The following is a 27,453-nucleotide window of genomic DNA, read 5'->3' as shown; positions in this document are numbered from 1 at the left end:
ATGAAGTGCCACAGTGGGATGGGGCCTGAGAGCTTGGCATTAGCACTATGGTGTTCAAACCCTTTGAGCTGCCTGCCATGGAGAGGAAGCATGGAGATTGAGCCATAAGTGGTGTACCTCAAGGCTGACCCAGCAACCCAGTCCACTGAATACATTTGTGTCTGTCAGTGTGTAGGTTAGTGGAAGAGCACACTTGAGATCAGGTATAGTGAAGCACATGTGTCATATATGGATCTGGAGGCAACTCTCAGAACCAGAAACAGTTTTTGTTGTTGCTTTTAGACTAGCACTAATTTCAGGCATTTCTTGGTTTTGGTTTTAGAACTCTAGGAAGGAATACTAGCTGATTTCCTTTGACTTCCCACAAACTGCCCCCAACAGAGTTCAGATCATCATTTTGATACCACATCTTATCATGAGCATCGCTGGCACTAGGGAGCTCCAGAACGTCTCTGGGCCTGTGGATCCATTTCTGTGGTGCCTTCCTTACCCGCCCCCCCAGGCTTAGTTCCTTTGCCTTTCTGGGCTTCAGTGAACTCTTCTATGAGGTGAAAGGAGTAATGACTTTGAACCTGGAATACTTATATATGGAGGACCTAACTCTTTTTAATAAAACCCTTAGCCAAAAAACTTCGGTGTAGATTACTATAATTCAAATTACAAAATGATCATTGTTCTAGATCTCCCTCGGGAAACTGTCAGCCACTTAGAGGAACAGAAAACCTAATACCACCAAAATGAGACTTAGCCTTTTGCCATAGTGCCTCCGTGGACTTGTTGGCCTCTGAACTATCTTGCCTGTCACTTCCAGAGTGGCCTTGCCACAGCGTGAATACTATCCCCTCACAACTTTCCTCAGAAACTTTATGGCTCACCGGTACCTTTCAGGATGAAATCTCATCTCATTATAAAATTTAAAGGCTTTCTAAAACACAACTTTCTCTTCCCTATAAAGCCTCATCTCCAATCACCTCCTCTCTTCTTTATAAAGCCTGCATGTGTCCATAGACACGCACACATCCCTGGACATCCTGCCCCTCCCCATCCCCACTGATAGCACCACTTTCCCTGCCAGGCCTACCCGGCCCCCCTTGTCTTTGTATAAGCAACAGGCTTCACCTGGCTCCGGGCCCTGCTCAGAGCCCACGCCTTCAGAAGTCCCTGCCATGAGAAAGTCTATTTATTTCACTTATGGTTGTTGGGGTTTTGTTGCTTTTGGAGTTTAGGGTTTTTTGGTATTATTTCCCCTTTGTTGTGCTATTCATTAGTCACCTATATGTTAGCATTATTGTGGGTGTGTCTGTTTGATATTTGTGACCAGTCACTCAGGAACTATTGATTTGAGCACATTTACCAGACACTAGGCTACAGAGCTAAATAAAATGAGACTTGCAGGTTAGTAGAGAAAAGCAAATAAGACTGTGTTATTAGGTTGGGAGCTGGGGGAGGGGACTGGCAGGGCCTGAGCAGGGCAGCACACACACATTATTGTCCACCACATCCCTCATGTGTGAGCCCCCTGCACAGCTCCTTGCATTTAGTGTCTGCTCCATGAATGTCTTTTTGAGTTGAACTGAATAAAAAGAGGAGACTTTAGAGAGCAAACAGGGCAAGGGGCCAGGATGAAGGGGACAGGGAGGGGGAATTAGAGGAGGCTGCCCCTCTGAGAGCATGTGCTGGCAGGGGTGGTGTTAGGAATTTGGGGCCCATCCTCAGGGCCCTTTTCCAGAGTTCTGAGCAACAAATTCTGCCCACCCCTTGTAAATAAGGACATTTGTTGGGAAGGGGGTCCTTGGCAGAGGTCTACTGCTCAACCCTAAGGATGGGGTTTCTCTAATTCAAAATAGAAAAGGAAAAGCGGGGGGTCTACATTTGCCTTTTTGGTTTTTGTTAGGGCAGGGTAAAGGAAATATACACAGTTAATTTCATCGTGGGTTTTTTGCAATTTTTCTCAGATTTTCAGTGCTAATTCAAGGAACAGATCCTTATTTGAAAGCTACATCTGTTGATTTTGGGAGGTCTGGGGGTTAAGCAACCTTTTTATAGCAGTATGCCTTTCTTGGTTTCGATTGGGATACTTTGAAACTCTTAAGTGTGGAATGTGCCCTTCAGATCAGGGCTTGGTGTCTGGCCCTGCCAGGTACACATTTGGCTGGGTCCTTTCCTAGATCACAGGTTCTTGCTCACCAGTGAGGGTGAAAAGAAAACAGAGCTCCTCTGTACACTTTTGGTCTCACATTGTTTGAGGATGGAACATTCTGGTTACTTCAGTAAGAGTCTGTTCACTTACCTCATGGTTCCACTTGGCACACCTCCACCACCCAGAATATGGTCACAGTCCTGAAAGTAAGCAGACAATACCTCTAAAAGGTGGGCCTGGGATCACAAAGCTCATGCATCCATTTAATCAACACATGTATTAAGTGGCTACTCTGTGCCAGCAACTGGGCTAACAAGGGAGGGCCTCCTCCCCTCAAAGACTATATGGTGAAGAGCATAGCAGTTGTTCCCTGAAGGCCTGTTACCCAAAACGACTACCCTTTTGCAAATAAATCTAACAAGACTTAGTTTATTCACTTTTCTAGCCCACAGCCAATTAGCAGTAGTAAATAGAGGATATGTGGGAATGATTGGTGACTGTAGACACAGAAATGAGTAGGCAGGAGTGGAGGAGGAAGACAAGGAATCATATAAAGAGATGCCAGAATGGCAATTACTACAGTCTGAGCAAGCCAGTTGATGTGAGGCTGAGACCCAGTGAATTTCAGGAGCCCCGAGGACATCATTACCTAACACACTCCAGTAGTTGATGTTCCTGGTAATAACTCTAAATCATTCTAGAAGAAATGGATGGTTATTGTGCTTAAGGCACAAACAGCTATAATACCTTTTCCTTCCCTCCCTTCCTCTTTCCTTCCTTCCTTCCTTCCTCCTCTCTCTCTCTTTCTGTTTTAAGATTTCCATCTTAACTATCCAAGTGGTTAAAATGTGTTTCTGCTTGGAAACAAGTCACATTTTTCTGGAAATTACTTACATGGAAGGGCTTGTTCCTCAACAAAACCATGCACATGAAACATAACTCTTGTTTAATCAAATCATTGTCATACATACAATCAAGAATGAAGAATTGTCAAAGGATAGAATGCAACCACTCTGAATATTCTGTGAATATAATTCAACCACTGGAAGTACCTAAGGATTGCTCTGAAATTGATTTTCAGTGATTATCCATTTATGAAAACCATACCATTTATGATAATCAAAGAACAGTTTGATAGAGTACACAGGTTATGGGGAGGTGGCCCACAGGCTGCAGATGACAAGAGGTTTTGCTGCCACAGATGTGAGTGGGATAGTGTGAGCTGTAACTGACTATCTCCATCACACTAAGCTGTTCTGCCAGGGAAGCAGGATCTGTTATTTATTTGATAGCCAACAACTGCTTGGAAAAAGGTATCAGCAAACTTTTCCATAAAAAGCCAGAGAGTAAATATCTAGGGCTGTGGGTTACAGCTACTCAACTCTTGCCATTGTAGTACAAAAGCAGCCAGAGACAATATATAATCAAATGATGTGGCTGTGGTGCAACAAAACGTTATTCATTTTAAGCTTAAATAGTAATTGTGGAACAGGTGATATCAATATAAATCTGTAGGGCAGGAGGAAACCCAAAAGAATGCTTGCAATTGGAGGTTGTCAGAATGTTGAGCTTCAATCAGCTTCTGAATCATTGCGGGACATCAGCTTTTCCTTTGTTTGGTTTTCCTTGAATAGAGTTTGTCATTTTAGAATTTGCTGGGCACAGGTCAGGTGCCAGACATGCCTGATCTCCGATCTTCTGTTGTCCTCTGTTTGGTGCTTCAGAAGGTGGGCCTGCATCTTTTAATGCATTTAGGTTGTCTGGCAGGACCACTTGCCGCTGTCCTCTGGAGAGCAAGGATAGCTCTCTTAGAAAAACTTGTTTGATGGACCATCAGAAACCAAGACTTTTTCTCTACTTGAGGTGGTCATTCTATCTCTATGCGTCATGACTTCTTGCTCCCTAACACGGTGATAGTGGCTGTATTTGTTGAGTCGAGGTTCCTTTGGTCAAATATGTGATACAGATTTAAATGCCTTTCAGCCATTAGTTCTCTGCCGTCTTGGGAGGAGTGGGCCTGTCCTTATTCTTCCTTACTATTCTGCACAGCTTTTGACTCTAGAACGTCTGTCATTTTGAATAGTAGTTACTAGTCTGCCCTCCTAGATTTTGGGACATGTCCTTACTGTTCATAACAATACGGTATTCAATCCAGATGCTTGGTTTCTTTGCTGGGGGCGAGGACAGTAGAGGAAGAAGAAAAATTAGAAAGTCAGAGTAAGGATAGATAACCCAGTACAGCCATTGAAAGCCTGCCTTTGCCCTTCCGAGCCATAGTCTTCAGAAAGCACACATGGCCAGTGATGCTTTTGAGTGATTTCTTCTGTTGTATAGTTACTTGAGTTCTCAAAAGACGGAGGTGTTCTTACCTGTGTCATAGCCTGCGGTATAGGTTCTTTTCCATGGCACCTGCATCTGGTGGGCAGCTTGAGCCATCACAGTTTCTAACTGAGAAACCTGGTTGGTGATGCAACAGGCCAAAGAGGTTAAGATAAAGAAGAAGGGAAGGGAAATCTATGCTTTCTGTGTCTTGTAGTACATGCTGTGGATAGACGTTAGTCATCGATTCTTGGTTATTTCATTGCTATCTCCAGAAACTTGAATTGCAGCTTCTAGAGAGAAAGGGTGCTTTGCTCAGCACTTGTTTCTGAAGGCATGGATGTGTTTCTTAGAATACACATGCATAGTCTATGAGGTGTACAGAGTGTTAGGATCTGTATCATTCATTGCAAGCACCTCCACCAGTTCCCCCAACCCTCATACCAGCAATCCTTGGAGGAGGTGTCCAGAGCTGGAATGTAGGTGTTTTCACAGGTGAGGAAACAAAGGCACATGTAGCACCCCACAACCAGGTGGTAGGAAAACAACCTTTAACTCTCTCCCCTTCTCTATGCCTCTCCTTGCCTTTTAAGTCAAAATTTGAACATATCTATCGAGGCATTGTCTACTCAATAGATCTAGGAGACCGAGGTTCTAGTACCACCTCTAAATTGGCAGGCTGGGCCAGGCACAGTGGCTAACGCCTGTAATCCCAACACTTTGCGAGGCCAAGATAGGCTGATCACTTGAGCTCAGGAGTTTGAGATCAGCCTGGGTAACATGGTGAAACTCCATCTCTGCAAAAAAGTGTAAAAATTAGCCAGGCATGGTGATGCATGCTAGTAGTTCCAGGTACTTGGGAGGTGGAGGTGGGAGGATCACTTGAGCCTGAGGTGTGAGGTCGAGGCTACACTGACGCAAGATTGTGCCATTGTACTCCAGCCTGAGTGACAGAGTGAGAGACCCTGCCCCATCTCAAAAAAAAAGGGGAGGGGGAAGAACTCACATTTTAAATGAGCAAGGTGTTTAGGTGGCTTTGCACATAGAGGTTTGCAGGTAGGTAATCACAACTCACTTTGGGAGTGATTTTGTCAAACCTCCTTGATGACAAGACAACACCAAGTTTCTGGGTTCTTTTTTCTCTTTCAGATGCCAGTATGGACAGAATAGCTTATGATGCTTATCCCCACCCACCACTTTCGAGACATTGAGCGGAAACCAGAATACCTCCAGCCGGAGAAGTGTGTCCCACCTCCCTACCCTGGTCCTGTGGGAACCATGTGGTTTATCCGTGATGGCTGTGGCATCGCTTGTGCCATCGTTACCTGGTTTTTGGTCCTCTATGCGGAGTTTGTGGTCCTCTTTGTCATGCTGATTCCATCTCGAGACTACGTGTATAGCATCATCAACGGAATTGTGTTCAACCTGCTGGCCTTCTTGGCCCTGGCCTCCCACTGCCGGGCCATGCTGACGGACCCCGTGAGTATGTCTGGGCTTGTTTTGACCAGCCCACACTCTCCTCCTCTGGCCCTGGCATAACCATAGCCTGCATGCTCCCCCTGGACCTTGGGAATTTTGAGAACAGGAGGGCCAGGGGAGGGTGGGGAAGTGGACCTCTGCCTTGTTCAGAGTTCCATGGAATTCTGGCTAGGGAAGAGGGGTCAACACCTGGACCACAGCCTGTCTTGGTTAAATGATACTGTATGTACATGGATATATACATTTACTGGGCCTGCGGTGTGAGGGGTTTAGTCTAGGGAAAACCTGGCCTCTGGTTAAAAAGACACAAGTAACCTTGACGACTGGGGCCAGATGATCAGAGTAGAAAGCATGCTGGAGGGTTGGGTCAAGATGGGGCTTGCCAGTGAAGACAGGGCTGGAACTAGGTGGACATGAAATTAAAGCCACATCCAATTCCAGGAACCTGCACAGAAATGGCCTTCACTTTGCTTGTATCTTTTCCTGAAAAGCTGGACAAGCCTGTTTTAGGCCGCAGTGATTGCCTCTTGGTGAATATCTGTGGGTAAAGCAGTAGTTTTCTGCTCAGTGACTTAACTAAATATACCAAGCTGCACACATGAATATTGAATATTTGCATACCCTGGTATTAAACCCTCTCTTCTTTTCCTCTTGTATAGGAAAAGCAAGAGAATACATTATTTGATAAAGACCTACTGTGGCTTGTTTCTGTATGTGGGATGTGTGTGTGCAAATTAAGAGAGGGAAAGCACTGCTACTAGCAGTGACAATGGCCATACAGATTTTGTTTCTGTAAGCCCCGGGAAAGTGCGGTGATGATGATGACAGTCCTGAGCTAGTTCTTGTCTCAAAGAGCTCCATTTCCTGCTAGTTCAGGTGGTAGATTATTAATCAATTCCAAAGGAAGGCAGCTTTCCCAGCTCAATTACACGTCAGCCACTGGTCCAGACAGCACCTCTGTTCATGCGCGTGCCTCAGGGAGACCAAACACGCTGGCAGGCAGGGGCCTGTTGGCCTAGTATTATTAGCACTGCTTACAGGACAGCCATCACCTGAGGGAACACCTTGTGTCCCCAAACACAAGGATATAAAAGAGTTTTCCCAGCAGCATCTACATGGTCATGCTAAAAATAAGTTAAGGATTTATTCAGAAATTTTTATGATACCATTGCTATTGGGGATACAGAAATAAAAGACAGTGCTTTTCTCAGTTCATAATTTATTGTCTACTAAGCCCCAGTTACTGTTCTTACTCTCAGGATGCACTCTGTCTAGAAAAGACAAGTGACGATAACCCTGTGTGATGAAGGGTGTGGCAGAAAGAAACATGGATTGCTGTGGGAGAACAAGGGAGGGGAGATTTTTTTTTTTTGAGACAGAGTTTCACTCTTGTTCCCCAGGCTGGAGTGCAATGGCACAATCTCGGCTCACCGCAACCTCCGCCTCCTGGTTACAAGCTATTCTCCTGCCTCAGCCTCCCGAGTAGCTGGGATTACAGGCATGCGCCACCATGCCCAGCTAATTTTTTGTATTTTTAGTAGAGGCGGGGTTTCACCATGTTGACCAGGATGGTCTCATTCTCTTGACCTTGTGATCCACCCACCTCGGCCTCCCAAAGTGCTGGGATTACAGGCTTGAGCCACTGGGCCCGGCCAGGAGGGGAGATTAATCAATCTATAGGGGTGACTGCTTGGAGGAAGCAGTGCCCAAGCCAACTCTAGTCTGAGCAGTGGACATGGAGAACAGGAAGACAGGAAGAGGGAGCAGCTTGCACAGAGACATAGGAATGCAGAGCGTGGCTCCTCTAGACACCAGGAGTGGTGGGAACTTGGAAAGAGAATGGACTTAGGTTGGTGATGTGCCTAAGGAGAAGGATAGGAGTTGGATGATGAGGGGCAGTTTAGGGCCCCTGAGAATTTTCAACACATCTTAAAACTGTCATTTTACAAGTCTCACTCTGGTAGTAGTGAGGAGGAGTGGCACTTGGTGTGAAAATAAAATATGGCCGGGCGTGGCGGCACACGCCTGTAATCCCAGCACTTTGGGAGGCCGAGGCGGGTGGATCACGAGGTCAAGAGATCGAGACCATCCTGGTCAACATGGTGAAACCCCGCCTCTACTAGAAATGCAAAAAATTAGCTGGACATGGTGGCGGGCGCCTGTAGTCCCAGCTACTCAGGAGGCTGAGGCAGGAGAATTGCTTGAGCCCGCAAAGCAGAGGTTGTGGTGAGCCGAGATCGTGCCATTGCACTCCAGTCTGGGTAACAACAGTGAAACTCTGTCTCAAAAAAAAAGAAAATAAAATGAATGGTCATGTTTCCTCAGTGCCCATTCTGTGACAGATTCCTTTCTGAGCAATGGCTACAGCTATAAGCAAGACAGATGCAAATTCCTGCCCTCGTGAAGCTCATTTTGTAGTGACAGGGTCAGGTAATAAGGACATGATTGAGCAGGGTATTTTGGAAAGTGATAAGTGCTTTAAAGGCAATAAGATAAAGTGACCAAGATGATGTGCTGGTGACTTTTCTGGGGCAAAGGGGGACTACTTTAGGTCAAGGTGGTCTAAGAAGGCATCTCTGAGTTGGTGCCTTTTGAGCTGACGTGAATGACATGAAGCTACAAGCCAGGCAAATGAAGATCTAAGGGCAGAGGAAAGAGTAGATTCAAAGGCCCAGAGGCAGAAGCATGCTTAGCGCATCTGAGAAACAGGACTAGGACCAGGGTGATCAAAATGTGGTTGTGGAGGGGAGGGTAAGAGTGGTTAGAAGAGGTGAAGAGGGCCTCAGAGGCCCGATGTGCAGGGCCTGGTAGGCCTCATGAGAGGCCTAACTTAGAGAGTCTAAGTGCATCTGGCAGCCATCAGAGAGACAGAGTGTAATCTGATTTGCAGTGTGCTTGCAATGGAGGTACAAGGTGGGGTGAGTGGAAGTAGAGAACTAGAGGTATTGCAGTGGTCCAGGCAAGACGTGATAGTGGCTCAGACCAAAGTGGGAGCAGTGAAACCAGAGCTGTTGGATTTGGCATCTGTTTTAAACTACTCATTTCCAAGCCTTTCTGTACCATCTCTGAGAGAGCTGTTTAAAAATAATGATGGCAGGGTGTCACCCCCAGAGACTACTATAATTGGCCTGGGGACGGGGCCCTGGGCATTTGAATGCGTGAGAGCCCCCATGTTTCCCTCACATTTCCCTCTGAGGCCAGGCCTGAGAACACAGTTCAGAACTGACCGAATGGACAGAGATTGGAGAGTGTACTTTTCAAAGTCTTAGGTAGAGCAGCTTGGGGATCACTGGTGCCAGTTATTGATTAGGAAAGTCTGAGGAGAAATGTATTTTGGAGGAGAAATCAAGGCTTATGTTCTAGTCAAACTGCCACTAAAATCTGTGCAAGCAAAGATGCTAGATGGGCAGTAAGTAGTCAGTCTGGAGCTGGTGGAGGGTCAGGGTTGGAGAGAGAGTGTGGAGGTCATTGGTTTGTAGAAGACATGTGAAAACAGGGAAGTGGATGTTGGGCAGTGGGAGGGGAGGCTTCTGCCCTGGCATTCCCACTGCCCTCACACACATGGGTTCTTTACCCACCGCATTGAAGTGTGCAGCCTCTCCAGAGACCTTGGCCAGCTGGCCCTTGCAGTGGATGCAGGAGAGCATGATTCTCACTGTGATGTGTTGCTAGCTTCCAATCCCAAAGCAGTGAAAGGCACAGACTGTATCCTAAACCACAGTTAGCTTCCCAGAGGTATATTTTGCCAGTAACCCCAAAGAAAATGGGCCAAACAATGAAGAATTTACCAAATATCTACTATTAGTAAGGGAAGCAACTCAAAGCATGTTCTACAAATGTGCCCTGTTTTAGGATCTTCATGCTACCACCTGCCTCTCCCCATCCCCGGCACATGACATCTCATGCAAAATCCAGTATGCAAAACAGAAGTGGGGCTGCAGAAGTGGGAGCTCCTCAGGCACTGGTGGGGTACCCTGGGCTTCCAGGGAGCAGAGTTGGAAGCCCAGGTAATAAGCATATCAATTGGGGGGGTTCCTTATTGATGTTGCAGAGGAGTCTTTTTTAAGAAAGGGGTCACTGCAGGGTTCTAAGGAGTTCCCTAATGGGATTATAATGTTTTATGTCTCAAGAATTCATGTTGCACATACTTTTTCAGAACAGTTTACATCCAGAGGTTTTAAGTAATGTATGCATTGTATATCACTATGATTTGTTATCATTACTAGTTAAATATATGTGTGTGTGTATATATATTCCCTCAAGCAGTTACTTTACCACTTTCAGCTTTGAAATAATAATTCCAAGTGTAACATCTGAACACTTGGAACCACCATAGCCTTCTAAACCATTTATCAGTGATTTACTCCAGTGTAGCAGTAGATAGGTCTGTATAGAGCTTTAGCAGAGAAAGGAAGTGGGAAATGACTCACAGATGTGTAAACAGCCTCCTTGGAGCTGAGACTGCCATTTGAGAAATAGGGCAAAAGGGACAGGTCTTGAAACAGGGAAGAGAACAAGTGGACAGAGGAACAGGGCAGGTGTCTCACTTGGCCAGTGGGTGTAGGCAGGAGTACAAGTCAGGCTGACCTTTGATCTCCTGACGCCCTCTCCTTGCCCACTCTGAGGTTGTGTAATGTCATCAAAGGAGCTTTCTGTGTTCCTAAAACACTTCAGACATTTAAAAGTCTAGAATGGCTCCACGTGCCCTGAGGAGGCAGCCTCTTGAAGACAACCTGGACTCAGAAACCCTTATCTTCGTACCCTTCTCTCTCTTTCCCCATTTCTCAGTTTCACCACCTTTTCGTTTCCAGATTCCTCATTCTGTGAGCTCCCTCAGGAATCCTAAGGGGCTTCTTTATTTATAGACAGTGTCTGTCTCCCAGAAGATACTTAAACCTGACAGATACAGGTTGTTTCTTTTTGTCCCAGCTGCCAGGAAGCTCAAAGCCAAGTGTTACACAATCACAGTAATTGTATAAACCCTTATGATCAGCATATTTTTGCCCCTCCTTTTTTGGATCTTATTGTTTATTAACTTCATTAATTACTTCAAATCTGAGACTTGAGAAAAGGAGGAATATACAGTCATGTCACTTAATGATGGGGATGAGTTCTGAGAAATCCGTTGTTAGGCAATTTTATCATTGTGCAAAGATCATAGGCTATATAAAGATCATAGATTGTATTTACACAAACCTAGATAGTACAACACCGTATGGAAAAGCCTCTTGTTCCTAGGCTGCAAACCCGTGCAACATGTTACTGTACTGAATACTGACTATGGGCAGCTGTACCACAATATTATTTGTATATCTAAACATGGAAAAGGTATGGTCAAAACATGATATTATCATCTTGAGGGATTCACCATTGACTGAAACATTATGATGTGCAAGAGTGGATTTATAGTCAATTTAACCACACTGTTAAGGAAAAGAAAATGCGTCTGTCTGCCTACTCCCCAACACCCAATTCCTTTTGAATCCCACTCTGTGAACACCTTGCCATAAACATAACCTCCATGGCTTCTTAGACCACTGCAGGTCACTGATTTTCATTTCAGCTGCCCAAAGTCATGTAGTGGAAATATTGGGGCTTACTTCAAATGTGCAATTGGTACTCCCTTCTGGAGTCTCTTTCAGCAGCCTTACTGAGCATGTGCTGTGTTCAAAGCCCACTTGGCAGGTATTTCCTGGAAGGGTAGCATGGCAGTATGATGTTGGACCTGTGGGAACATCAAGGAGGAATAGCAGGCCAGGCACTGCGTGCAGCCAGAAAAGGGCCTTGCCCATCTTGCCCAGAGGTATTGACACATTCATTGCATCAGGTTAGGGGACTTGCCTCAGAGTCCACTGGAGTATTGTGCTGCATTCTCCCTCATGCCAGGCAACTTCTCACCCTTGCGCCCAAGCAACTTATAAATGCCGAAAGAAAAAGCTTTCTGGCTCCAGAGAGAGGAAAGCAGCCCACTTGTGGACCAACTAGCTACCTCTTACTTTTCTGTGGAGGAGACACGTGGCCAGTGATGCAGGCTTCGGGTTGGTTACCATGCTTCTGGGAGAACTGTTAGAGGGAGTTTCTCCCCAGACCAGTGGGTGTACAGCAACTTTGATCCCCTGGCCCTGAAACAATTTAACAGGTTTTCATTCTTGTTTCTTGAAATGGATAGAACGTTGAGTCCTTGAAGTTACTGGCATTTCTTTTAGAACCTGTCTCCACTACTTTCCATTGTTTCCTTTTTAACATTATCATATTATCCTAGATACTCATTGAAACAGCCTTATTATCCTAGGCCTGTTACAATCTTGACATTGGCGTGCTGAGGTAGTTGTTGGTAGAATGATATTGTGACATCAGAAAATTTTTTTAAGTCTTTTTTAAGTCACTTAATAAAATTACCTGATAATTACATGTTTGTCTTCTGATCGTGGCAAAGGTTCTAGACTTGGATTGCCTGAGTCAGAATCCAACTTCAGCCACTTATTAGCTGTGTTACCTTGGGAAGATGCTTGACTTCCCTGCCTTAGTTACCTCATGTGTAAAATGAGGAATATCACAGTCTACCTCATAGGTTTATTGTCAGAATTAACTAACAAAATACACTTTTGTCACAAAGCATTTGGAACTGTGCCTGGCCTACAAGTGCTCAGTAAACGTTCTATCATTATTATTCAGCTTGGGTTTATTGAATACATTCCTCATGCCAGGCCCTAAGCAGTTTGCTGAGCTACAAGTTGACAGATGTTGTCTTGTCCTCCAAGAATGTACTGTCCCATAGGAGAGATGTGTGTAAGTAAATGATGTGTGCCATACTATACATAGAAGCTGTGCTAGCACAAAGGCCAAGTAATGGGTTCTGCAAGGAGGTGCCTGGCAAGCTGGAGCAGGTAAGGGTTGGGTTGGTGCTAAAATGGAGCCCCTGGGGGTAGAAAGGAAAACTTAGAGAGAATAGTGCCTTTGGGAAACTCCAAGTAGACCACGGGGAGGGACTGTCTACAGAGGGAGATGGGACTGGATTGTTAATCCAGGGCTGAAATATGTTGACCTCGCAAGCCCTGCCCATGAGCTCGGACTCTGGTCCATATTCCCTAGGGAGCCAGTGAAGGTTTTAGGCCAGGGGAATAATGTGATCAGATTTACATTTAAGAAAGTTTACTCTGGAAATTAGTGGAGAGAAAGGATAGAAGCTGCAAGATTTGGGGCAGGAAGACCTGGGAGATTCTCTAATAGTCGGGGGCAAGTGAAGGTGGGCTCTACTAAGGCATGACAGTGGCATGGAGGGGAGAGCATGGGATTCAGGGCACAGTCTGAGGCAGAATTAACCTGGTGGAGTGAATGGGATATGGGGAAGAGGGTTAGAAGAATTGGTGGTGACTACTGGATTTCTACCCCAGGTGATAGGGTACGTGGATATGCCATGGGCCAGGAAGGGGAGACTTGAGGGGACAGTTTGGGGAGAAAGCAGCAGGTTCAGTTTTAGCTGTGCACAGTGCCTTTGAGACAGCCAGATAGAGAGATCTGCAGATTCAGGAGAGGTCTGAGCTTGTGATTGGAACATCATCACTGAGTGATGATGGAAGTAGGGTTGTGAAGAAAAATTGTCAAGGAGAGAGTGCAGAATGAACAGGGAAGGAGGCTTTGGGTGAAACCCTGAACTCTGAGGAACACCAGTGGCCTGGATGGGCGGCGTGCCAATAGAAGGGGAGAGGCACAGCCCCACAGACAGGGAGGAGGACAGTGAAGAGATGCCAAGGAAGACAAGGGCTAAGAATTGGCTCTTGGATTTGGCCACGGCGAGTTGCTCAGTGACCTAGTGAGAACGGTTTCCTGGTGTGGATGGATTGAGTTCACTGAAGAGTAAGGGAGAGGTGAGCAGAGATATCAAGTACACAAGCCTTCAAGCAACTTAGCTATGAAGGGGCAGGGAGAGCTCAGAGCCTGCTAAGAACACAAGGAGAAAGCTTGGAGGTAATAGTATGGGGTCCCTCAGGGCCAAGATTGGCTGTGAGCCTTGCCTTCCAAAATAGTGGGTACCAATGGATCCAGGGACAGTGGGGCAGTGAGATGAGGAATATGAAGAGGATTTAATGCTAGCAGCCTCAATTTTCTCTGAAGTAGAAAAGGAAGTGAGCAGGGGTCAAGGAATGTACTAGAAGTTTGAGCTGCCTACTAAGGGGAATGGCTGGTGGAGGGACATCACACCCTACCCCACCCCTAAATACACACAGGCGCACATACAAGTACCATTATGTTCCTTCTGCACTGAAAACTCAGAGCTCTGTGCAGAGAATGTGGAAGGAGTTCTGCCATGACTAGAGCAGAACAGCTTTAAGAGCTTTTACACACTTCTTTTAAACCAGATTTAAAGTGGTTCCACTGTGGGGCCAAATATATATTTTGGAAGCTATGTGATCTGCTTTTATGGGCCTATAGATTTTTAAAAGTGTTTTTAGCTTACTAAATAGAAAGAGAAAAGACTGTAAGAATATGTTTCACAATGTTGGTAGTACTTGTCTTGGGTGATCAAATCAGAGTGAATTTTTCTTTTTCCACTTTTTCATCTGTATTTTCTTTCTTAAAACCATGAACAAGTATTACTTTGGAAATGAGGGAGATAAAATCAGTGCATTTTGACCTGCTAGGCTCGCAGCAGTGTGGAAGCTTCAAGACATGCCTGTGGAGTGTGTATCAATGTGGGGTAAGGGGATAGGCGTTTCTTAATAATACAAGCATGACAGCAGTTGTCTCAGGCCTTTGACCCCCTGCCATCTGTCCAGAATTGTACAGAACAAAGTTCCTTCCCATGAACTAATAACAAAGAGCAATGAAATCTGTGGAAATGAGCCCAGAAGAACATAATGCTCATTTTTAAAAAGAATGAAACAAAAAACTATCTGAGGCAGAGTCTGGAAAGTGTATGTGTGAGACTCCTCGGTCTGGGGGACTGGCCCAGCTGCTCTCTGGCTCTGAGAAATGGGCTCAGATGGCTGGATGGGTGGGGCCCTGCCTGGATGGAGATGGACCTTTTGGGAGATATATGCAAATGGAGTTACATTAGAGGGGCACATGTTTAAAAAGGCTGAGCTGCTGAATGGTGTCTCTACTCATGGTCTGGAATAAAAGGCCGTAATGAGATAACCAAACGAGAGCTCTGATTGCCTTTTATGGGTTAGAGGTTTCCTCTTGCAGTCTTTTATACTGGGTCTTCTGGGGTTTACAGTACATTCTGGTGGCTGGGACCTTCTTAAAAACTGGGACCAACAAAAAAAAAATCACCTGGCCCATAATTTAGGAAAACTCAGCCTCGTTGCTTCATCTCCTTGGGTGAAAGGATGTCCCTTTGTACTTTTTCTCTTATACACATGACAATAGTAACTTCTAGTTGTGGTTTTCTGGTTTTACAATCCATAAAAGGTCACACAGTTGCCCAAACTCAATTACTTTTTACATGAAAGAGAATGAGGCTGGGCCCACTGGCTCACGCCCCTGTAACCCCAACACTTAAGGAGGCCCAAGACAGGAGGCTCGCTTGAGTCCAGGAGTTCAAGACCAGACTAAGAAACATAGTGAGACCCTATCTCTAAAAAAAATTTTTTTTTTAATTAGCTGAACATGGTGGCTCGTTCCTGTAGTTCCAGTTACTTGGGAGATTGAGGTGGGAGGATCACCTGTGCCTGGAAGGTCAGTGCTGCAGTGAGCCAAGATCATGCCACTGTACTCCAGAGCAAGACCCTGTTTTAAAAAGGAAAAAAAAGAGAGAAAGAGGGATGGATAATAAGGCCCTTTGGTCTTGAGACCCTGTCCTCTGCCTGGGCCAGTGCCCTTCCCAGGCCCTCTTGGAAATCCACTCATTCCTTGTTATCTGGGCTCTGCCTTGCCTTCATGAAACCTTCTAGACCCTGGCCCTTCACCAGTGCCTCACTGGTGGCTCATTGGCTGTCTCCAGGTGAGACAATAATGGCATTTTGGTTACAACCCTCAGGAAAGTTGATCATTTACCTACTTTGGATGATTCCTTCCTAAGGTTTATTTTTTTGCTTGTTTTTAATGGATTGTCCTCTTATTTCAAATGCCACAGGTTTCTAATAGAATATTTAATAAATAAAATCAAGAAAATTAAAAGTACCTGTGATCCTCCTACATAGGGTCTCACTCTGTTGCCCAGGCTGGTCTCAAACTCTTGGGCTCAAGCTATCATCCCACCTTGACCTCCCAAGTAGCTAGGATTACAGGGTTGTACCACCACACATTTTTTTTTTCATTTTTCTTATTCCATATGTATGTGTGTATATATACATAATATGTTATATATGTTTCCTGTGTCAATGGCCCAATGTCCAAAACTGTATTCTAACTGGCATTGTGCATACCATGAGGTCCTTGCCCACCAAAATGTGTTTGCTTTTAAACTTTCTGTCATAGGCTTTTCCAACATCTGACTACATTTTGCAGATCAGATTTTTTTTTCTGCTTTTTTTAACCTAAAAAAAAAGGTAATGGAACACTTTAGAGAGCTGAAAGAGTATAAAGGACCTCATCTCCATCCCACTCTCAGTCTGAGCCTATGCCATTGAGGTGCACTTGCATGTGTTGAAGTGGTCCTTTGGACTTTCTCATTGCCTCCTTGTCTCCTGCTCCTTGTGAGCCTTTGGTTCCTCATCCTCAGTGGAAAAGCACATCATTGCTCTGAATGACAGGTCAGCCAAATGCTGCCTGTCTCAGGAGGGAATAGGTCCTCACTGAGGTAGGAGAAGCAGAGGCTTAGCAGGGGAAGGGCTGGGGCCCAGCAAAGAGCCACATGAAGGGCAGAGATGTCAGGAGATCTATAGGACCACCTCTAGGTCTGTGCTTGAACTATTTTTCCTCCCAGGTGCCCCTCTCCTGCATAGCATTCACCAGGATCCTCCTGGCCTTCCTAGGATCCCCACCCTCAGTCCTGCCTCCCCTTAGCTCCCCATGCACTGGTGGCCATGCCTTTCACTAGCCTCAGCAGCCTCTCTGCATCTGCACCTGTCCACCCACCAGCTGTTTGAGGCCTGGGCTCCCATCGCTTCTTTGTACTTCCCACAGTGCTCAGTGTAGTGTAGACCTTCAGGAGAGAGTTGCTGGTTGACTTGTCTCGGCAGTTTCCTTAGCTGGAATCTTCATCTGCTGGAGTCATTTTCTTAGCAAAAGACAAAACCCCAGCTCCCTTGCATTTCCAGCACTGAAAGATTTGTTTTTTCAGTGACTCTTTCCTTCTCAGAATTCTTTTGTAGGAAAGGTTCTGACACCCAGTCTTCATCCCTTCTGCCCTGGAAACCCCTCACTTGGCCTATTATAATCCATCAGTCCCACTCTGGAGAGACCAAGGTGCTCTATCTGAAACTCCAACTTGCCCACTCTCATAAACCATACTCTCACTCACTCTGGACCCTTTCAGGATGTGGGGACAGTCTTGGTTTCTGTTCTGATGTTGCACTGACTTCCCTGATTGTGGTATCTCATGGGTGCCCACTGAGGAGTGGAGCTTGGTGTGAAGTAGACCTGACACAGGCGCCATGGCAGGAAGAGCGAGGGCCTGAGTCCAATCCCATAGTTGTGGCTTGACCTCGTGTCAGGCGTGGTTCTTGTTTGGTAGCTGGGCCGAGCAGGCAGAGTTCCCAGGATGGCGTGTCCTTGGCTCCCTGCCGTCACTACTTCTTTCACCCCTTTGCTGGAAGCTGCTGGATCTTTTCCCTTTCACTTTGTGTTTACACTGTGTACCAGGCCAGGGCATCTGGTGCTGATGCAGGTAGACCCAATCTTGGAGTTTCTGGTGTAGCACAGTCGTTCTCAGCCCTGGCTCTAGAGCAGAAGACTCTGCTGGGGAGTGTACAAAATGCAGGTGTCTGGGCCATACCCCCTGTTAGTTTTTTAATAGTAGTGTTGCATTAGAGTCTAGGCATCTGAATTTTTTTTAAGCTGCAGCATTGGTGCCAACGCCAGACCCGGAAAACAGACTACCATATACTGAGCACTTTATCTGTGGCAGTATCATCCGAGCCCTTTCTACAAGTTGTCTATGTCTAGTTTAACCTTCTCAGTAATGCTGGGAATTAGATAAGGTGAGTCCTGCCTCGCTGCTGAGGAAACTAAGGCACAGATAGGCTGTCAGTGGGCACACCACTCGCAAATGTAGAACTCAGATTTAAAGCAAGCCAGCTCTAACCCCCTATGCCACTGGCCGATCTCTCTTACTTCTTGGACCTATACTCCCAGCCACCTTCCTGGACGCCTCCTCCTGAGTGTCTCTCAGGCACTTCAGACACAGCATACCCTAACTGAACTGGTTAGCTCTTCTCAGAACCTAGTTCTGTTCTCTTAATCGCTTTAGCTTGCTACCACTTACCAGCTGCTAAAAATGGAAACCTTACTGGGGCTCATCTCCTCCCTTTTCATTACCCTCTCCACCATCCCAATAAAAAGTTGGTTCCCTACACCATTTGTAGATTCAGATCTCAGAATTTCCTTTCCACTCCTCCATCCTCATAATTCAGTTTTTCCTTACTGGACCATCAACAGTAACCTCCTAAGTGGTGTCTGGGATTTTCATCTCTCCCTTTTCTTATCTGATCCACATAGCACAGGCAACTGAGCTCTCTTCCTGAGGCACCAATGTTATCTAATGGCTCTGGGCTACCTATAAAGAAAAATCTCATCCCAGCCTGGCATTCAGCGCACCATACAGCCTGGCCCCAGCCCTGGCCTCTCAGCTGACACTGCATACCCAAGGCTCAGCACACTGATATTCTCCTTGTCTCCCAATATGCCGTGTTCACCCTCACTTCTTTGCCTTTACTCATGCCCTTCTCTGCTGGAATCCCTTTTCTCCCACAGGTCTACCTAGCAAGCCTCTGTACATTCCTCAGGACAACCCTTGAACATCACTACTTAAAACTCCTCTGATTACCCTGGTTAATTGGCTGCTGGCTTCTCTGTGCTCCCTCAACAAAAATATCTTCCACAGCATGTAACCCCTTTTACTAGAATTGTTTGTTAGCCTCCAAGACACTATGAGCCTCCTGATGCAGGTACCTCGTTTGATTCTTGAGTCCATGGCAGTGAGCGTGACAACATAGGGCTCAGCGCCAAGCAGGCTTATTGGTTATGAAGACCCTGCTTAGGCTGTGCACTGCCTGTTTTCCTTCTGTTTGGACGGGTGCAGAGCCAGAGCAGAATCTTACGGCACTTTGGCTCTGTCATTGGCTCTAAAGAACGCTAAGTATTCACAAGCGTATTCCAAAAGATGGAAGGGCAAATCAGAAAGCAGTTCTGGCCAGACAGTAAGTCAAATGCCTGAGGGCAGCAGCTCCCAGTTGTTTGTGGATTCACTAAGGACCAAATAGAGATTACCAGTTATTCATAACAATAGCACTGGTATAAAAAAATCAAACTTGATCCCAGCAAACAACCAATTAAAATATGGAGCTGCAAATTTTTATCTGGGGAAACTGGACTGTTAGATGATGATGCTCACCAATGAAAACTCAGAAAGGGAGAAGCTGTTATCAGGAAATTTAATATAGACCAAAAAATAGTCAGTGAGCCAAATCCTCGCTGTTATATAGGAAAGAATGGATTCAATGAAAATAATTTCAGTAAAATGAAAATATAAAATCAGGAACAATGTCAGTGTTTAGTGTAGAAAATTAATCAAAGAATTCATGTGGCCTAATGGTGTTTCCTCAGAAAAATTTTTGGTCAATAAATATTCCCTAATGTTGGCATAATTCTGAACACAGAGTCCATATGTTGTTGGTATCAAAATGTCCTGTCCATATGTGTGTGTGGTTGCTGCTTTCAAATAACTGTCCCCACTCTAGAGTGTTAGAACTGAGAGAACCCACAGCCCAACCCTGATACCTTTCATCTTTCCTACAGGGGGCGGTGCCCAAAGGAAATGCCACTAAAGAATTCATCGAGAGTTTACAGTTGAAGCCCGGGCAGGTGGTGTACAAGTGTCCCAAATGCTGCAGCATCAAGCCCGACCGAGCCCACCACTGCAGGTACACTCACTGGGGCTCACCTCCTCTCTACTCCTGCCTCCCTCCATCCCCACCAACATGTGCCTCCTGGTGTAGCACTTCCCCAACAGGGGCCAAGTCACCATCAGGATTCCGCATGTCCCCTGCTCTGGGCACAGAGTGATTGTGAGTCTCCTTCCTGGTCCCTGTGAGCCCTCTAGATTAGAAAGAGCATTTGGTTTGGGCTCAGGACACCTGTCCCAGTACTTGGCTCTGCCATACCTGACATAGGACCTGGACAGGGCCATTGTTTTGATATATGTAAAATTGAGGAGATTCCTGCTTTTCCTACCTCACAGCTTTCTTACAAAAGTACCATGAGAAAAAGCTTTAGAAAATTATTCTGTGTCCCTCATGAAAACAAGCCCTTGACCTTGTCTAACTACCAGACCAACAAAGCCAAGCACGATGAGCTGTCTTATTTCTGACCCTGACTTTGGACAGGGCCCTTCCATCAGAAGGCTGATAATTAAGTGATTCTGCATTGACCAGAGTGTACACTAAACTAAATTTTAAACAAAAAAAAAAAGAAAATTATTCTGTGAATGTCTAGGACTTGAAGTGAAGGGCTTGCCCTTGAATGAAGGCTTTCTTTTAAAACTTCTAAAATTCAACCAAAAAAGAGAAAACCAAAAATGAAAGCTGTTTCCCCATCTTATCTGTGGTATGAGTTTTCTCTGTTTTCAGGTTTCTTCTTTATTGTTTTAAGTTTTTCTGATGAGAAGACATATAAGCTAAAAGTGGTGCTTTATTGGCAGGGCACAGTGACTCACATCTGTAATCCCAGAACTTTGGGAGGCCAAGGCAGGAGGATCGCTGGAGCCTAGATGTTCAAGACTGGGCAACAATGCGAGACTCTTGTCTCTAAAAAAAATTTAATAATTAGCTGCTATGGTGGTGCATGCATGCAGTCCCAGCTGCTTGGGAGGCTAAGGGCAGAGGATCACTTGAGCCCAGGAGTCTGAGGCTGCAGTCAGCCAAGATTGCACCACTGCACTCCAGCCTGGGCCACAAAGTGAGACCCTGTCTCTCAAAAAAATTTTATTTATTTATTTATTTTGAGACTGGGTCTCACTCTGTCATACAAGGTCACAGCTCACTGCAGCCTCAGACTCCTGGGCTCAAGCAATCCTCCCACCTCAGCCTCCAGAGCAGCTGGGACTACAGGCATGTACCACCACACCTGGCTAATTTTCTTATTTTTTGTAGAGACAGGGTCTCACTTTGTTGCCCAGGCTGGTCTCAAACTCCTGGGCTCAAGTGATCCTTCTGCCTCAGCCTCCCAAAGTGTTGGGATTATAGGTGTGCGCCACCTTGGCTGGCATATTGGAAAACTTTAAATGCTAAATTACAGAAATACAAAAATATCACTTGCTTCCCTTTTCAGTCTAGTGTATATGTGTGGGTGGGGAGGGGTTATAGCAGAATGAATCTGCTCCAGGTGTTGGACATCATTTTTGTCAGGCTGAGCTTGTGAAAAATTTGGTCTCTCATTTGGTCGTATGAGAGATCTGAATGGCGATTTCTGCCTGGTCTCGCTGCCTGTCTTTCAGAGGAGAGCGGCCAGTCTCCAGCACTCAGATTCCAGAGTCAGCTCCCCAGTACCTGCATGCTGTGCCCGCAGCACCTCAGCCTGCCCTGCCTCAGTGTCAGTCAACTACTTCGTTTTCCTAGTCACCCCTGGAAATAGGGTTTGCTGCAGGGATGGCCTCCCTAGATGAAGAAATTAGGGTTCACAGGGGTTAAGTGAGTGCTCCAAGGTCACAGAGCAGTGAGTACTAGAGACAGTGTTGAATCCCAGTAGTTCTGCCTTTAAGTCTAGACAGAGCTCTTTCCACAGGAACTCCAGTTGGAGAATGACGCCTGTAACTTTATGTAGTTGTATGTATGTTTTTCCGTGTGAAAGAGAGAGATCTGCAGACCTCCCCAACCAGTTGCCGCCTGCTGGAGGGTGAGGGCTGAAGAGCTTGGGCGGGGGCCTGCAGTGATTGCTAGCTCCTGTGGGGTTTCTGTCTGTGGGTCAGCTGGCTTCTGAGATCTAATGCAAGGTTTGCCTACTGTGCCTGAAATGGAGGTGTCAGTCTGGTCTTTTCTTGCCACTGTTGGGCTCAGGACCCAGCTGTTTTCTGTTACTCAGATTTTAAAAAAAAAAAAAAAAAAGCTTGCTTATGTGGTTCCTCAAGATAGATCAGTGTGGTGGAACAGGCTCTGGCCTTGAAGTTGGGGTGGTTGCTGTTGGAAGTCCAGCTCTGTCACTTGCCACACTGTGGACCTTCGGCCAGGTGCTGCATCTTTCTGAGCCTCAGCTTTCTCCTCTGTAAAAAGGGTTGTTTCTTCGTAGTTTGTTGAGAGGATTAAGTATGAGTAACTGTGTGAGTCACCTAGCTCAACAAGTATAAGCTATTGCTAGTCGAAGAATGTGTATGGAGTTAGGGATGTGCTGGGTTTATAAAGCCTGCACCAGAACAGGGAGGTGTTAACTTTGTATTCTAGAAAAGAACTTTTGGGTGGCCACAGTGATTCTTTTCTCTCCCTGAGCCCTCAGCTGCCTCCACCGCCTGGCATTTTCCTCACCGCCTCCTCCTTGCCTCTCTCCCCAGGATGATCCAAGGGAGGTTATTCTTGTCTGCTAGTAAACAAATCAGCTCAGGCAAAACAAGAGCTGCTGATTCAGATGAATTCAAGTGAGGATGCCTGTGAGTTGCCTGTTCTTGCTTCAAAAATGTGTGCCGACAACTGCTCCTTTGTGATGGCACATGGTGGCTCAGGCCATCTGGGGACCCACAATTTTGGATAAGCAGAATCCCCATTACACCAGACAGACTGGGTTTGTTTACGGTCGTTGAGCCCAGAGGCTGCCTGCCTAGTTAGAGAAAGTTGATGTCGACCATGCCCACCCAGGTGAAGGTGCATGTGTACACACATGTTTGCGCCCAGCGTTTTAGAATTTGAGACTGTCTCCATTCCCTTGTCTCTAGTGGATCTCACAGATACACCCAGACCTTGGGCCCGTAGGTGTTCCTTCCAGCCCTATGGTATGTGGGGGTGGGGAGTGTCTTTCCTTCCTAGAAGAAGCACTCTGAAACCCCATGCTCTTTCATCCTGGTGTCAAATCTCCTTTTCCTAGGGATCATGGAAGCATGTGGAAACTCTGTGGGAGGAGCCATTTATGCTAATGTGGACTGGCATGTGGCTTACGCTTTCAGAGCTTATCCAACCCATGGCCTGTGGGCCACATGCTGCCCAGGATGGCTTTGAATGTGGCCCAACACAAATATGTAAACTTTCTTAAAACATGAGATTTATGCACAAATGGTTGTTATAGCTCATCTGCTGTCTTTAGTGTTATTGTTTCTATACACGGCCCAAGACAATTCTTCTTCCAGTGCGCCCTGAGAAGCCAAAGGTTGGACACCCCTGCTAGGTTCTTCTGCATGAGAAGGGAGAGACCTCTGACTTCGGCAGCTCTCTGCCTCCACACCACAGACACACACACTGAGACTGAGACAGTCCTGGGCTGTTTAGAGCCCCTGACAGATTCTTGTTGTTTTGTCCCTCTCATGGTTTTGATTACTGAGAAAATTGATACAGCCCTTGTTGGTAAAGCATTTTGCATACATTTTTGCTGCTCACAATGATTCTGAGAGATCAGAGTAATCCTGCTGAGGCTGATTGAGAAACTAAGTTTCTTTGCCCAGAGCCCATAGTGAGGACCTACTCTCACATCCCCTGTTCTTCCCACTCCACAGCACTGTCTTTCCCAAAATCGTTTCTGAGCTGGAGCCGGGATGTGGTGTAGCTGTCTTTTTTACTTATAATTTTAGTCATAGCCAATGAGGGGTAAAATGAAAACCTGTATATGCCACAATGGCTCACTTAATACCTTCCTGCTGTTTTCTTTTTGTTTTCCCTACATGAGCATCCCAGTCTGATGTAGTTGAACTCATTTCCCAGGCCTGCTCTTTCCTGTCTGCGGTTCAGAGACTTCAGTCAGCTGACCCTTGCTAAAGGGGGCCCTGGGCTTGGCTCTGAGCTTATAAAAGTGGATTTGACCTGGCCCTGGCTCCAGGAGCCTCCCACCCAAGCAGGGCAAGCACACTTCTCCACCATAATACAGTTGGTAAATGCAGGTGTAGGGAGAGACAGAATGCCCATGGGATGTGGCTGTGTTTCCATGCTGAACCATCACCCAGGATGAGCAAGAGAGCTTCACCCAACTCCTTTGGGGATGAGTACCAAGTAAGGGCCCCCATACGTTCCTGGAGAGCAAACACATAAACCCCAGAGAAACTGAGTGCATATGAACCAGTGAGCTTGGTGGATTCTACCAAGGTTTGGGGCCTTAAAAAATGGTAGGAAACCTGGAGGAGGGGGAGAAGGGAAGCATCTGCCTTCTGCAATGACAGCATAGAAACCTAGAAGGGGCCTGGGAAACCTGGAAGGCCAGGACACAAATACCTCCATTTAGGGCATTTGGTCTTTTCGGTGACTGTTATTGCACACTTGGTCCCTGTGCCATGGCTACTCACCAGCTTACAGCGTCTCATCCACAAGACTCTGGATTTAGTGCTAGAAAGGAATACCAGGAGAGGGCTGTGGACAGGAAGGACCCTCAGAGGACAGGGTGAATTTTGCCGAGTGGGAAGAATGAAGAAACTCAGGCATTGAGGCCATCCACAGCCAAAACGGGGAGGAGGGCTGAGCAAGTGTGCAGAATAGACTCAGTCTGTGAACTCTGAGCCTTCCTTGGCCCTGTGTTTGGACTGCCCTGCTATGCCTGGGGAGGGAACACTGCTGATCCCCCTGCCCGTGTGCATGCAGTAGGGGCTGGGAATAGGGCTGCCTCTGAGGTGATTGATTCTCTGTGGGGTGTCAGGAGTTGTGGGGGGAGGCCCACATTTTTTCTTCTTCCTCGTGACAGATGGTGCCTGAGGTGAAACAGCAGGGCAGGGTGTGGCATGTCCTTCACTGCCCTTCTCCAGCACCTGCCTCCGGGCCCTGTCCTTGGCTGCTCCAGGCTCCAGCCCCAGCACTCTTCGAGCCTCTGTGAGCAGGTCAGCCTCTGAGCAGTGCCTCCAGCCACCGTGGGATGGGCCTCACCCCACCCACTCTGCATACCACCTGGCCCAAGGAAAGGGGTAGTGCGGGCTTGGCATTCCATATCTTTGAAAACAGGAAACACGGGCACCAGCATTTTAGACAACACTTGTGACCCTCAGCAGGTTGTACTCACTCTCTTTGCTCCCTGAAGTGTGTATTTTTCTAATTTGGAAGCCCAGCGAGACTCAGCCCATTGGGAAGCCCAGCTTCCTGGTATTCATGCCTTGTCTCCAGAGAGGCTGGGAAGAGAGGGAAGAATGGCTTTGCTGTAAGAGCTTGTTTAAACTCTTGGGCAGCTTTCAGAGGATGTCCAGCCACTTGGCACCTCTCTGCACTGAGCCAACACTGTCTCAAGGCACCCACTTGAAAACCCTTTTAAAAATAAGTGCAGATATAAGAGAAACTGCTCAGAAGCCAGGAGCAGGGAGGTGGTTACCCCCAGCAGTTTGTTTCCCGGATGGGAGGGGATTAAGAAACCCTTCCTTTCTGGAAGGACATACCAAAAACAGGCTCTGTGGAGGGAGCGTGGCACCTGGTGCCTGAGGCCTAGGATGCAGGGAGTACTCACTCTGCACTGTCTACTTATCTGCACTTTTAAAATTGTGTACTAGGAACAGGCATTACCCATTTAAAAATATATATTCTATATATATACTTACATGTATATTCATAGATATTTTTAAAATTGGTAACAGAGAGAGAGGCTTGTCTCAAACTTGCTTGTGCTTGACTTGCTCTTTGTTACCTCCGTGTTCCTTTTGTGTCTTCTCTCCTTACCTTGCCCTCCTGGTCCCCAGAGAGATTCTGGAACGAGACCAACTTCCCTGAGATATGTTCATTCCCAACATGCCTGGTTAGTGAGGCCCTTTAAAGTTACGGAGAAGAGCCAGGGTGGAAACCAGTTTGAATCCACCCCTCATCTGAGCCAGGCAAAATGTCTGTCTCATATATTCCTTATAATAAACCTACTTTGTATAGAAGGGAAACTGGAGGGTCTGAGTTAGCCAGTTTGACCTGGGTAGCTCAGCATTGCCACCACAGTTCATGTCAGACTTTGAAAAGCACACGTTTCTTCCCTGGGCTATGAGTGAACACTGTGGTGGAGGACTCCTTCGGAGTCCAGGCTCTGGAATCCAGAGGATGACAGCATGCCTCCAGCCCAGCAGAGCTGCTCTTCTGCTTTCCCTGTTCTTCCAGCTGGTCAGCAAGAGCTTAGCCAGCACTGGGGTGTGAGTGTGATCCAGCAAGGCCCCGACACCCAGCCCTTGTTCTGGGGTCCACCTGCCATTGCCCACTCTGCACTTTTTCAAGAACCTGAGGCAAAATTAGTTATGGAAGCTAGTGGAGAGAAAAGCTGGTGTGAACTAAGAAACTTTTTTTATTTTTATTTTTAGTTGTCAAATGATCCTTTATTGAAATATTTTCCTTTGTGCTTCTTATAGCTGGGCATTTCACCACAGCACTATTGAAGTCATCTGTGACGTCATGAGGGTGGCAGCCATCAGCTTGGCAGCCCACAGACTGGGCAGTCCCCAGAATCCCTTTAATGGTTCCAGAGAGTTCTCTAGCTAAACATCAGTGCCACATCTGTTAAGCAGTGTTGACAGTCTCATCAAAAGTGGTATTTCCAGCCGGGCACGGTGACTCATGCCTGTAATTCCAGCACTTTGGGAGGCCATGGCGGGTGGATCACTTGAGGTGAAGACTTTGAGACCAGCCTGGCAAACATGGTGAAATCTCATGTCTACTAAAAAATACAAAAGTTAGCCTGGCATGGTGGCACATGCCTGTAGTCCCACCTACTTGGGAGACTGAGGCAGGAGAATCACTTGAACCCAGGAGTTGGAGGTTGCAGTGAGCCAAGATCGAGCCATTGCACTCCAGCCTGGGCAACAGAGAGAGACTCTGTCTCAAAAAAAAAAAAAAAAAAGTGATATTTCCACTGTGTTTAACCTTTTTCTGTTTCTTTCTGTCTCACAATGGTTCCTTGAGAGCTTTGATGATGAGGGCAGACACAGAAGGTGCCACGTTGGTCTGAGCCTGTCTGTTCTGAATGATCAGTTTCACTGTAAGCCTCAGACCTTTCCAGTCACCAGGTGCTTTGGCAATGACATCACCAACCTTTTTTGGGGACAGACCCAGGGGGCTGATCTTGGGGGCCAGCGCAGACGTGACACTGACTTCACCCCTGGTATACCTCAGGTATACAATTTTGAACTCATTGAGGTCGAACTTCAGCAGCATGGTAGAGGCAGCTGGTGTCAGATGAACCCAGAATCAGGACAACCAAAAAAGGTTGCACCTTAGCGGCCTCCAACCCAAAAGCCAAGAGCTTTAAAAAAAAAAAAATTTATTTTTAGAGACAGGGTC

The 27,453-nt window shown here is 46.4% G+C and overlaps 1 protein-coding gene across 6 annotated transcripts in view; it reads left to right on the top strand.

Annotated features, from left to right (window-relative positions):
- Nucleotides 1–27,453, top strand: part of ZDHHC3 (zDHHC palmitoyltransferase 3) — a 60,323-nt gene that overhangs the window by 11,017 nt on the left and 21,853 nt on the right. For all 6 annotated transcript variants that reach the window (XR_013527259.1, XR_013527260.1, XM_035275051.3 and 3 more), the window contains exons 2-3: nucleotides 5,609–5,938; nucleotides 19,841–19,965. Coding sequence is in view for 4 of the 6 variants with exons in the window: in XM_035275051.3 (XP_035130942.1) it covers nucleotides 5,633–5,938; nucleotides 19,841–19,965 (431 nt within the window). In the remaining 2 variants the exon portion in view is untranslated. The remainder of the gene's footprint in view (nucleotides 1–5,608; nucleotides 5,939–19,840; nucleotides 19,966–27,453) is intronic.

The sequence above is a fragment of the Callithrix jacchus genome, chromosome 15 (genome assembly GCF_049354715.1).
Source record: "Callithrix jacchus isolate 240 chromosome 15, calJac240_pri, whole genome shotgun sequence".
NCBI lineage: Eukaryota > Metazoa > Chordata > Mammalia > Primates > Cebidae > Callithrix > Callithrix jacchus.
The sequence above is the reverse complement of the archived record's forward strand: the minus strand, read 5'-3'. Positions and strand labels throughout refer to the sequence as shown.